Genomic DNA, 13,144 nt, shown 5'->3' on the forward strand with positions numbered 1-13,144 from the left:
AAGCTTGACAAAAGTCTTCATTGACACTTGAAACTACGAAAACTCAATATTGAATAACCAATGTAAAATGATTTTGCTTAAAATTTTTTTAAACATCTGGCAAAATGCATACACCCATTTTATTTCACAATCCAATAAAAGGTAATGTTCAGCACAGCTAAAATTTGATAAGATGACTTTTAGACCTATTCTCCTATCTCCCCCATTAAGTCCAGCATCAACAAGGCTAATGCAGTTAAGGAGCACTTCAATATTAGACTGCAGTATATGTATTTCCAGTAGCACTGCATTGTCTGATAGTCTGAGTATTTGTAACAATGTGCTCATTATGAATTGGGTTCAGGAGGCTCTGCTCTATTCCACTCTCAAGCACTGGCTGCTGCAAGCAGCCCACCTGAAATGCTTGGTTTAAGTCTGTTTTCTCCCTCTTGGCTTGTGGCCCTCCATTTTCATCCATCTCTTCTTCTACTTCACTTTCAACTTCACTGCCTTCATCTGAAAAGAAAAGAAAAGAAAAGAAAAGAAAAGAAAAGAAAAGAAAAGAAAAGAAAAGAAAAGAAAAGAAAAGAAAAGTAGCACAAAGGGGAAAAATCTGAATACAAAGGCCTTCATTTTGCAAATAACATGAAATATGAAAACACAGGAAAGTGTAATAACCAATCATATCTCCTTTATCCAGCTGTCCATCCCCTTCAGCTCTCTCACCAGAATATACAATTAAATTTTGAAAATTTCTTGTGTAAAATATAGACATAAAAAAAAACTATTTAGGCCCTAGAGTATTCTAGTCCTTATAATATACTATATATCATGTATAGCATATTGTACCCCTATAATAGTAATATTCACAAAATTTAAATTATGATGTAGCTTTCAATTCTGCTTAACTATATTTTTTAAAAAAAGAACTTGCTTTGCTCCAATAGACATGTTAGTTCTATATAAAATTATACATTTGGGAGTGCTTACCTTTATCCATATTTCCAGGGGATAGAGCATTTAAATCACCAAACTGCAAAATAAACAATAAAAATTGTGCGCACAGTCCTACACAAACATGACCTTAGATTATCTATGGTAAAGCCAGTAGTATGCTCTAATGGCTTGTGGCTAGTATGAAAGTGCATGCATTTGACTGCAGTCACATCCATAGTATACAATTTCATTTTCCATTCCATTATATTTGTGTTCATATTAAGGAAATTAAAATAAAATATTGACAGCAATTAAAACAATAGGATATAAACTTAAGCATATGTATTTGCATTTTTAGGGTGACATGTTAAGGCCTTTGTTGCTTTGAGTGAGATATTTCTGATGTAGAATGCTGGAAAATATGACCGGTGTCCATTTTTAAACTGCAATACTTTAACCAAAAGCTTGCTTAAAAGTTATCCTGAAATGGTGTGTCACTAAGGCAGTTATAGTGTAGCAAAACTATACATAGAGTAAATAAATGGCACCACTGAAAATAGGGTTGATGGTTACTACAGTATATTATGCTGACTAGTTTACTTATAAAAAATAAAGTGAAAAGCTGCTCACAAGTAAAAAATCAAACTTCTTTCCTCCCTTTCTTTGTCTGAGTCCTTTACCCTTCTCTTAAATGAGAAGCTGCAGAGCATAATTTGATTCGTTAATCTCAAATAAAAGGAGTACAGTATTTAAATAAATATATTTCTAAACATACCTGACTCAGTCCTTTTCAGAAATACAGAAAGATAAAACTTCAGTGAACACTAAACCAGCATAAGCAGCAGCAGCCCTATCTTTCCAGGTTCCCTCATATATACTCCCTCCTCACCTTCCCATACCCATCCTTTCACCTTAAGTCATCCACATGGCCATGCAAAGAACAACATGACAGACCTAACCCAATAAAAATAGCCCAAGGGATTATTTCAGACAGGATTAATTCTCTGATCCAGTTAACCACAGGACTGTCTGAGTACTTGTACCAGAATCAATCTACAAATCTAAGGGGATGGGAGAGAAGGAAACTTTTTCTCAGCCATAAACACAGTTCATAATGGCTTCAAGTGTTTGTCAAACTAGCCTTAGTCTTTCCCATTTTATTTCAACTAGTCAGTAAATGCAGAGAAACACAAGAAGCCATGCATTAAATGAATGTTTACAACTTCCCTGTTCCCCTCTCATCTCTCAAAATTTTAGATTACATGTTTTCTCTCTAAGATAATATCTGTCTTAAGTTCACCAAAACATTCTAGGAAGTCCCACAGTACACCACAAGTATTACATTTGACATATACTATGTCAAGAAAACAAGAATGTAGCAATATTATACTTTTCCAATACTTTGCTATAAATGTAATGGCAGAGTTCAAGTATCTAATCAGAAAGTAATTTCTTTTTTACATGTCAGATTAATCAAACTACAAATTAAGCCAAGACTTCCAATCTCTATGAAAATGTACATATTTTTATAATATTTAATTATACTTTTTAATATATCCTGAGGAAAAATATATATATCAAGTCATGCAAGGTGACTTACAACTTATCAGTAAGATTAAACATGATATAATGATCATCAAGTATAAAAACATCGAGCTTCAGTCTGGTGAACTATCTATTGTATGTCCACATCCATTTTCTAGAACTTTACAAGTACAATTCCTTGATGATAACTCCTAAGATAATGTGAATTCCTAAGCAACTTACACAAAATTAATTGTTAGGGGTGCTACTGAAAAAAAAAGAGTGAGGAAAACTTCAGATTGCAAATACCATAAATGCATATAAGACACGGTGTTTCTGAATTTATACTTTGCTCTGTTTATTTTAAACAAAATACATTGAAATATAGGCATGAAATTATGCCATGTCCCAATCCTGCAAGTACTTCCATGCTACTTTCATTTCATTTGTGTGAAACATGAATGAAGGCATATAACCCAAATTTGAAGATGCCAATGTATTTGCAACTCAATCTACAACAGATTACAAATATTATTAAAAAATATCCTATAGGTCCATGTAAATGTTAAAAAACCTGAAAATGCATATCTGAATTTATTGCTTAATTCACCAATCCATTTTCGTGTGTATTATCTTACCTCTCCCATAACTGCGATAGGTGTTTCTCCTGTTGCCTGAGCAACACGATGTTCGACTAAGTAAAACATGTACTCATCATAAAGCAAGCGGATCAGATGAAAAGAGCCAAAGCTAGCAGCACTGCGTAAGGTTAAATCTCGAATCACCATTGAGCTATTTAAATATGGGGGGAAAATATGAAATAAATATCACAATTCTTTAATAAATCATTCATATGGAATATACACTTCAAGAATAATAAAGTAATGCTATTCAAAACCATCTGATTTATGATGTCTTCAGAAAGAAATGTCTGTGAAAGACAATTATTTGTCTCTCCCCTTTTTTGAAAGCATGGTTAGAGACCATATTACACAATGAGAAGCTAAATTTTCAAAAAGGCAGGAAGGGGTTTTTTGGTGTATGCACAATTACTAATATGTGAGCACGTGTAAAAACTGAACTTAGCAAAAGTAAGTTCTTTGTTAAAATTTTAAGTAGCAAAAGTGTATTAAAGTTATTTAATTTCAAACAAAGTGGTCTTTCAAAATATTGTGTCTGTTATGCTCCCATTCCTAGTTCAAAGTTTTTAATTGGTATGATTTTTAAGCTTGTAAAATTTAGATAAGTTTGTGTATACCTTATAGTAGAAAAATACAGATTGTAGATGAAAACATCCATATGATACTCTCACAAAGTAGATGCTATCATGCACCATTTTGAAAAAAAATAGCTTTACTATGATAATTGATACAGTAGCAGATGACATAGAACATTTGTCTTGTTCTTTTTACACAATTAAAAAAAAAAATTGTCCCTACATAATAAAAATAGAACCCATGGTATTTTAATAACTAATAGTAAAACATTGGCTTTAAAATTGTATAACTATTCAATCCAAAATATTTCATAGCATGTTTCCAAATCCGGATAAAATTCTAACCTCATTACACTTGCACAAGGTCTATAAAACAATATACAAGAATAATTTCATCTGCTGCTGAGTTGCACATATCACTGTGTTTAATGTTAAGAACACCGATCTTTTGGGGGGTGGGGGAAAAGCTCTACATTTCTTGGGAACTATTGTCTGATATAACTTTTTTCAACATTATTATGGCATACTATTGAGCAAATAATAAAATAGCTAAAATAATTTAGAAGACTACCTGTAGAAAGACCATTTTAAAAGAAATTGCCGTGCTGCTTTAGGAAAGCTGGGTCTTCCTTCATATGGTTTCAATGCTTGCACCATTACATTATCAAGCCAGGCCGCCCACTGCTCTAGAGTGCTCTGCTGCTGAAGAGTCATCTTGAAATCTGTTTCTAGTTTTTGAACCATATTGTCATCACACTGACACACCCAGGAAGCCTGTTCCTGTTATAAAACATGGCAAAAATGAAAGCAAAACACAAAATGTAAATTATACCTAAAGATTGAACAATTAAATTAAAAGGATGAAATATACTTATTAGACAAACTAATGAGTATTTTTATCTTCATGTCTGTCTCAGTTTTGTTGGAAGAAAATGAGAGGAGGAATCCAAAGTACAAAAATGGACATGAAATAAAGCACACAGACAAAATTACAATGAAAATCCATAAATACATTGCAATGTTCCATATTCATTTTCATTAAAGAATTTTCAACTTCCCTCATTCATAATTTTTCTAGTAAAAGTTCCAGGAATTGTCAGGCTTGAAACTGCAGGAAAAAGGAGTGGAAAGGGCAGTCAAATGTGTGAAAAATGACCAGATAATACTGGCTTTCACATTTATGTATTAGCTTATGTATGTTGCTAGTGATTATAATTATTTAGAAATAGTATCAATTATAACTCTTTTTAGCTATATATATATATATATATAATATAATATAATATATTAGCTTAAGTATGCACTGCGTTGCTCATAGAAATAGTAGTGTAATGAATATAATATCTATGTATCGTTTATGGAAACACTAGTGTGATTGATGTATTGTGATATAGATCTTAGCAAAACATAAGATGTAAAAAAGGCTTTTGTGTAACCAAGAAGAACAGTGTAAGGCCATCCACTGACCAACCTGTCCAAGTGATAAGATAACCCTGACACAAACCAGAGCACTGGAGGACAATTAGAGAATACCATGTTAAATTTAAGGAGGACATACTAAATCCTTATCAGAGGATGTGAAACAGCAGGATAGAGACACAAGAAGAAATAAAATATATTGACCTGACACACAGGATGTCATGCAGATAAGCCAGAGTGTGAAGAAGCTAGGCAAAGGAGTTTCCAAAACATCAGAAAGTTCAAAAGAATGTTTGAATAATGCATGAAACACATGAATACTCATGTATCTCAGCGATGTAACCTATAAAGATAACACTGTCCATATACATCAGCAGTGTTCTTTGGCTGTTGGCCAGGAGCACCCCAGCGCCGGATTTTTTTTTTTTGTTGCTTACTTAATCTCTTATTAAACTTTACAAAAATTATTTATTTTCTACTTCATTTTTCACAAATGGGAGTTGAGAAAGTAAAAACTAAAGAGGAACAAAGAAACCTAAGTACCATGGCCACTTTTGCTTTGAAGGAGTGTCCTGATTCTGGCCAGGAAAGAATTAATTTTTGCAGCAGCCAGATGGGTTAAGACCAGGACCCTGGGTTTATTCTATACCATGTCATACCATGCACAGGAGGTGATGTGGTAGGCCCTATGTGGAGCCTGAACCAAAGTTGACCACTGTGTGAACCTTTAAACATATGTACCTTTTCAAAACAACACATGCAATTTTAGGAAAACAGGGGCTTCATGATTGACATGCCCAGGAGCCTGGCCAGCAGATGGGTATGTCAGACCACAAAGTTCAAAAATAAACATCTGATCATGTACCTTTATACAAGTAACAATATAAGAGTGAAATCCCTTTTGTCTTAGTTCGAAAGACAGGTGTCTGCCAAGGAAGGTGGGAACCTCCTTTGAAATAGAAAATATGACCTCCTTCCCTCCAAATTACTATAACTTTGAAATTAAGAGGCTTTCAGGCAAAGATATGGGAAAAAGAATAACACTTCTTTACTAGTATGTATAACAAGGCAACCAAACAACCACAACGGCAGCAACAACAAAGAAAACCAGAAACCAATTAACAGCTTTCTCATGGTTGCCAAGCACTTTCCCCTTTGGTGTAGGTATGGTCACACCTGGCAGGGGCGCTGTTGGCTCCTGGCCAGGTGGGGCAGGTGCAATGATTCTCCCGTGGCTGCAGGGGGTACTGTGATGCACGGTCAACTGCCTTTCTGCATGTGGGTAATGGTGGGCGAGCTGGCAGAAGAGATGGAAAAGAGGCTTCTTTTACAAACCCCCAGGGGCAGCCGTTCTCAGTGCCCCTCTGGATGGCAGAATGGGCTGTTACAGGAACCTCTGAGCGGCAGCTGGAATGGCAGAGGCAGGCACATCCAGGGTAGTGAACAAAATGTAGCAGAAACTCCGCAGCCGTAGCAGCAGTCGTGGGGTGTCCTGGCAGGCACAGGGTGCTGGGTTAAAATGTAGAGAAAAAGTCCAAGACAGCAGCAGCCAGGTGTCTGCAAGCAGCTGCGGCACATAGCCGAGAGACGCGCCCTCAGGGAAGGGGGAGGAGTTTGGGGTCCCAGGTTTTTTTCCCCTGAGGCATCTGATTAGATGATGAGGGTCCTTTCTACTGCGACCGGATGTTAATAAGGTCCCAGTTCAATGTCCGCTATTACAAGCAAAGACTCACCCACCGTAAGGAAGAAGCAGTACAGGGACTGGACTCCACAGTGGCAGCGAATTCTCCCTGTGGTAGCGGCAATTCGACCATTCTCCTCCGATCCGAGAGCAAGAGAGCGAGCGAGGACCTGAGCCTAACCCCACACCCCTCAGCCAAAGTCTCAGTCCTTCCCGAGAAAACCCCCCCACCCCCAGCTAAGAGAGTAGCCAGCTGCGGGTCCCGGCCATGCCGGGGCTACCGGCCCGGGTCGCCGTGTCCCGCAGGGGCAGCTGCTGGCTGGCTCCCTTAGCCGGGCGTCGCCCTGCTGCTTCCTGGAAGATGGCACCCGGATGATGAAGGGGAAGGGACATCGAGTCGGCATGCAAATGACATCGGGTCCAGCATGCAACGGGAGGGACCCCTCACCAAACCTAGCCAAAAACCCCTAAAACAACAAGCCAACACAAAATTGATGAATCAAAGCAATGTCTAGATGTGAAGAACAGAATCTAGTATCCGCCAAGACCTTTTTACCCCTCACCCTAGACAGAGGACCTTGAATGTTGAACATAAAACTAAGGGAATTTCCCAATGCTCTCGTGCAGACAGAACTCCCAGCTCTGCCCACAGACCGGTGGACAAAGATGCACTCTTCCTCCTCTTCTGAGTCGCTCCTGGGAGCAGTGGCGGGATGAGCACGGGCCCATTGGTTCTCCCCACCCGAGCGGATCACTTTTAGTAAAGGCATTAAAAAGGAGAAAGGTCTCCTGCCCGTGTTTATTTCACCAATCAAGTCTTACCTTAGCGTAATATATGTTATGAAATAATTCACGCTTATAAAGAGAATGTATTTTATGAGATTGTGAAATCCAAACAAGCTTCTGACCGCAAGCAGCCCAGAGGCAGACGTCTACTTTGAAATCTCAAAATTCCTGAAGGCGGCAGAGTAATCGGAAGACGCCCAATAGACAATCATCACCCAACTGGTACCATCGATTGAGATAGCAGAAGTCGCCAGAAAAATACATCTGAGTATGCGACTTCCCCTGACATGATCAACACCAGCTACCCCGGCTACCACTCAGGAAACAGCGATTGTCCAGCTCTGCACAGTGAAAGAAACTGTCTTGAATATGCAGAGTTACAAAAGAAATCAGGACTCCTCTGCCTCAGGCATAAAAAACTGTATAAAATAGCCCCGCAAGAAGTGGCGCTCATGAACAGAGGGAGATCTGATACAATAGAGGTTGGATCAAGGTTCACCCAGTGCCGATCCCGGGCTCAATGCTGTCTCTTTGGCTGTGGGTTTTTTGAGGACCGTATTTTGGTCACAGAAAAAAATAAAATCTTTTTTGCATTTTGATAAATTTGGCTTTTCGATTGATCATTTATAACATTAGCAAGTCACATTGTAAAAGGACCCACTACTTTCATTAAACTGGCCTTCTGATTCACCTTATGAAGTCTGGAGTCTTTCATTCTGTCTCTGACTCAACAGCGTCATAAGTCATTTTGTTCTGATCCCTTTGCTGATCACATAATTTGGCAGAACAAAAATGGTGTAGTTGACAGGATTTGAACAAAATGTTTAAATCAAAAAAGAAGAAAGACCAGAAACCCCTGCTTGACATTACAGGAGGGGAAGATATGCCTTATAGTTCAATAGCCAGGAAATGGTCTGTTGCTGCAGGACTACACGAATCATGGAATGCAAAATTGGGAGAGGCTGAACGTCTTGATGTGGTTAAATGTTTACAAAAATTGCCTGTTGCAAAAGGGAAAGAAGTTACGAGTTTAGGTGGAAGGGGATGGATTCTTTTGACTGCTTATCACATACATCCGACCAAACAAACACTATTGTGTGAACAAAGTATTTTAGAGAAACAAAATTGTGATGCTACAATGTCAGAATAAGCTGCTTGCTCATAAATAGGATACCTACCAAACCGTGGATGAAAAAGCAGCTGTTAGAGTAGCTGAATATAAATACTGTAAACACAGGGGGCAAGTGAATAAAATCAAATTACATGTAGTAATTGCAGAAGCTGGATTGTGTAGAGAGCTTTTTGGATAATTGGTTAGCTGAGAAAGGCCATTTCGATGTGATACCAATGGATAAGGATAGGGGAAACAAGCTGGGGATTATGTAACCGGTGTCCAATCACTGACAAAGGTCATAGTGACCTTCACTGAAACGGGAAGACGGGGGAGAAAATCGCTTGCCAGAAAATGTAGATATCCTAGGTAGAGAAGCTAGAAGAATGCAAACATAGAAACAAAATAATCATTAGAGCGTAGAAGTAGGTGTGGTTGATCTAAGTGTGCTTTAACCAATAATGAGCTCAGCTTTTGCAATATGTATAAGCTTCATTAACACCAATATAAATATGTGTGAGCTTTCAATAAACTTTGGGATTTGCCATCCACGCATATTGTGTGAGGCATTTCTTCCGCCGTTCACGACAAATGGTGACCCCGGACGTTCTTCGACACTAGCCACGGTCGAGCGGCGTAACAGAGTTCGGGTCCTATCGCAGCTGAGGACGGCAAAAGCACCGCTGAAAAAGGGAAGGTGCCGTGCCCTGGGGACCTCATCGGAGACCCCGGCCGATACGTGCTGCCGACGCCTTGAAGGGCTGCGAGAAGCGCGCTGTTATCTTCAACATGGATAAAGAAAGGCAAGCAGCATATGATTTATTTCCTAGCTTTTTATAAAAGCGTAAGGTTAAGGGTATAGATTTGCAGAAAGAGCTTCATGGGTTGTTAGCTCATGAGTATGCACAAAGACTGTTTTAAAATCCTCACACAGTGCATAGGTTATCAGAGTGCCATATATTTAGGAATAAGTTGTGGCAGGCAGTCATAGATGATGATAAAGCCGCGAGAAAGTTGGGAAATTTATGGCGGGACGTGCATGCTGAATTGTTGAAATACCAGGCAGAGGAAAGAGCTGCCCAGCAGGCTAGTGCAGCCTGTGACTGTGGTCACAAGGGTTTTCAGGATGAAGAAGAGATGAGAATGTTGACTCCATGATCAGAAGGCTTGATTTATTATTTTATGATATATGTTACATTAAGACTATACTAAAAAGCAATAGAAAGGAAAGGTTTCTTCGGAAGCTAGCTAAGCTAAGAATAGAAAAGAATGAATAACAAGGATCTGTCCTCAGACAGAGAGCAAGAGCCAGCTCTGCCATGAGTGGTCAAGAAATCCAAACACCCACAGGAGACCAATCACGGGTCTACCTGTTGCATTCCACAGCAGCAGATAACCATTGTTTACTTTGGTTGCGGAAACTGCAGCTTCTCACAAGGAAAAATCCGAAGAAAGGATTTTTCATGAAAGATGTCTGTGACATGTCACCTTTTTTTATTTAGTTAAATTAAAAGGAAAAAGTGTTTGTAATTTTCTCTGCTGTACTCACGCCGAAGAAAAAGACAAACACTTGACAGGTTATCTGTTGCCAATCAAACTCCACTCAAGTGCTCCTGTGGAATGCACTGGGAATTTCTTCACCCGTAGAACATAAATTCTATCATATCACTAAAACAGTTTTACAATATAAGAAAATGCAAAAACAATGCAAAGAAAATTCAAGTCCAAGCAGCTGAGTTTCAGGAAAAGTCCATGGTCTGAAGATGTTCCTCTTTGCCATATCTGAAAGTTTCTTTTGGTCCTGAAACAGGCCTGCTACAGAAAAGTCCATCAATAGTTATCAAAAGTCCATTGACAGTCTTCAAAGAATTTTGAGAAAATTTCTGAAATGTCTTGCCACAGCCCTTTATTGAACAACTTGGGCTGAAGCCAATCCCTGGCTCCTCAATGCCTCTGAGCTGCTGCCAGCTCTTTCACCCTTTTTTATTCAATTTAATTTTTTTTTTTTTTTTTTTTTTGTCTTGTCGGAAAGAGCAGCAGCAGAAGAGGAGCCAGAGAGAGGCCCTTGGGGGCCCTGGCCCATGTGGAAGGATCAGGAACCCCAGACCTGGCCCACAGAAAGGTGGCCCAGGACCAGAAGGGGGAAGCAAAGCCCCCAAACCCAACAGTAGGCCGGGAGGTGGCCCTGGCCCAAGCAACCAAGCCAGACAGCCCAGGCCCAGCCCCCGAGGCAGGCTCTGCATTGGCACAGACCCGCACCCTGCTGCCAGTACAATGGCAGAAGGGGTGAGCAAACGCTTCCTTTCCCCAAAATCACCGAGGCATGCCGGCAATGGGAAGACAGAAACTGTCCCGAGAAACTTCATCTCAGGTCTGGGGATGTCTTTTCCCCACAGCAGACAAGCGATGCTCGCTTCCTGCTGTGCCCTCTGCCTCTGCAATGCAAATGCACCAGGTGTTCCTCCCATCTGCCTCACGGCACCACCGCCACCCCCTCTGGGCTGGGGACCAGGGGCAGAACTTTCGGGACCCACCTCCCCCTCGCCGCTGGAGCGTGCGAGGGGCGGCAGAGAGATCCGCATCCCCCAGGGGGAAACCCCGGACCAAACACCCCCCAACCCGCCAAAAATGCTGATCTTCAAAACAGGCAGCCGGGCTGCGCCCACAGCCAGCTGTCGGGCCATGCCTCCTCCACGGAAGGACAGGCTGACGCCCTCTTCCCCTGTCCCAGCTCCCCTCGTAGGGGCAGCCCCGGGACAACCCGAAAAACTCGGGGAGGAAGTCATGCTGGATGCAGGAGGCGCCGCTGCAGCTGCCGCCGGCTCCAGCGCAGCCTCTGATGCAGACACGGAGGACGGAGTCCCCGCAGGCGGCAGAACTGCTGGGGCGGGCAGCGGGGCTGCCTGGGGAGGCGGCGGGGGCGGTGGGGGCAGCACGGGGTCGGCAGCTTCTTCTGCGACGGACATCGGCCGCAGAAGCGCAGTCGCAGAAGGCGGCGGGACGGCCAGGGGGAGCGGTGGATCGCTGTTGCCCAGCAACATCGGCGCAGCCGCGGGAAGCGGTGTCTCTGAGGTCTCAGATGCAGGCAGGGAAGCCGGCGGAACCGCGGCCGGAGTGCCCACAGGCTCCCCCGCAGGGGCGGCCGCGGGAGGGACCGTGCGGGGAAGCGCCCGCACGCGCGGGGTAGGTTGAGGCGGCACTCGCGGCGCTGGCCGGGGCGGTGCCGCCCACTCCCATCCCCCCTGAGAGCAACGGGAGGGGGGAAAAAACGGCTCCGTCTGAGCATGCTCCGAAGACGCAGTAAAAAAAACTTCGGCTGCGGGCGAAACTTCGTCCCCCCACTGTGGTTCAGGGGGGCTGGAAAGCAGCAGAGCGTGTCCCTCCAAAGGGTCTTCCCCCGGAATCGGGGGGAACGGGGTTTTGCCCTTGCAGTTAGCAATCCAGGGAAAAACAGCTGCTCTCCGTTTCAAGACTAGAAAGAGCAACAAAAAGGTTGGATAAATTGAGGGGCATCCGAACCCACGGCCCAAAAAGAATTGGAAAATGGAGTCCATACACTCCCAGATGAACATATCGAGGGCATATAGCACATTCGTAAAAAACCCAAAGAGCTTTGCCCATTGAAAAAACTCATAGAAATCTGTCTCCAACAGGAGAATTCCGTCCTCTTCACCCCATTTTTGCCAGAGGGCAATAAGTTTCTCCTCTGAAGGGGAGAATGGAACCTCATCCTCTAGGGGAGAAGTCCTCCAGATGAGCAGCCACAAACTGCGAATGGCCTCATCTTTAGGAGGGGAAAAACCAACAGTACCATGTGACAGTGTCCAGGACTCTCTGGCTATCTGCACGGTGCTGCTGAGCATTCTGAACATCTTCCTGGAGGCTTTTCAGAAGGTTCTCTTTGTGGTCAGCCTTGCTGTGAACTCTGTCCAAATCTGGATCCTCAGTTCTTCAGCTCCTGGCTAGAATCCACTTCTGTGGTCACTTGTGAAGCAACCATCAATGACACGCATTCGGGGTTTACCCAGTGCAGCAATGCTCCTCTGGTGGTCTCACCAAGTGATGATTGTCCTCCTCAGTCGAGGGTCACCAATTGTGACTGTGGTCACAAGGGTTTTCAGGATGAAGAAGAGATGAGAATGTTGACTCCATGATCAGAAGGCTTGATTTATTATTTTATGATATATGTTACATTAAGACTATACTAAAAAGCAATAGAAAGGAAAGGTTTCTTCGGAAGCTAGCTAAGCTAAGAATAGAAAAGAATGAATAACAAAGATCTGTCCTCAGACAGAGAGCAAGAGCCAGCTCTGCCATGAGTGGTCAAGAAATCCAAACACCCACAGGAGACCAATCACGGGTCTACCTGTTGCATTCCACAGCAGCAGATAACCATTGTTTACTTTGGTTGCTGAAACTGCAGCTTCTCACAAGGAAAAATCCTAAGAAAGGATTTTTCACGAAAGATGTCTGCGACAGCAGCCCATGAAAG

The 13,144-nt window shown here is 42.1% G+C and overlaps 1 protein-coding gene across 1 annotated transcript in view; it reads right to left on the reverse strand.

Moving 5' to 3' along the window:
- Positions 1–206: 206 nt before the first annotated feature.
- Positions 207–13,144, reverse strand: part of LOC136568518 (transcription factor RFX3-like) — a 212,079-nt gene continuing 199,141 nt past the window's right edge. The window contains exons 14-17 of the mRNA XM_066568526.1: positions 4,227–4,435; positions 3,078–3,231; positions 970–1,012; positions 207–495 (exon numbers count right to left, since the gene is read on the reverse strand). Of these exons, the coding sequence (XP_066424623.1) occupies positions 254–495; positions 970–1,012; positions 3,078–3,231; positions 4,227–4,435 (648 nt within the window). The 3' untranslated portion in view covers positions 207–253. The remainder of the gene's footprint in view (positions 496–969; positions 1,013–3,077; positions 3,232–4,226; positions 4,436–13,144) is intronic.

The sequence above is a fragment of the Molothrus aeneus genome, chromosome W (assembly GCF_037042795.1).
Source record: "Molothrus aeneus isolate 106 chromosome W, BPBGC_Maene_1.0, whole genome shotgun sequence".
NCBI classification, from domain to species: Eukaryota; Metazoa; Chordata; class Aves; order Passeriformes; family Icteridae; genus Molothrus; species Molothrus aeneus.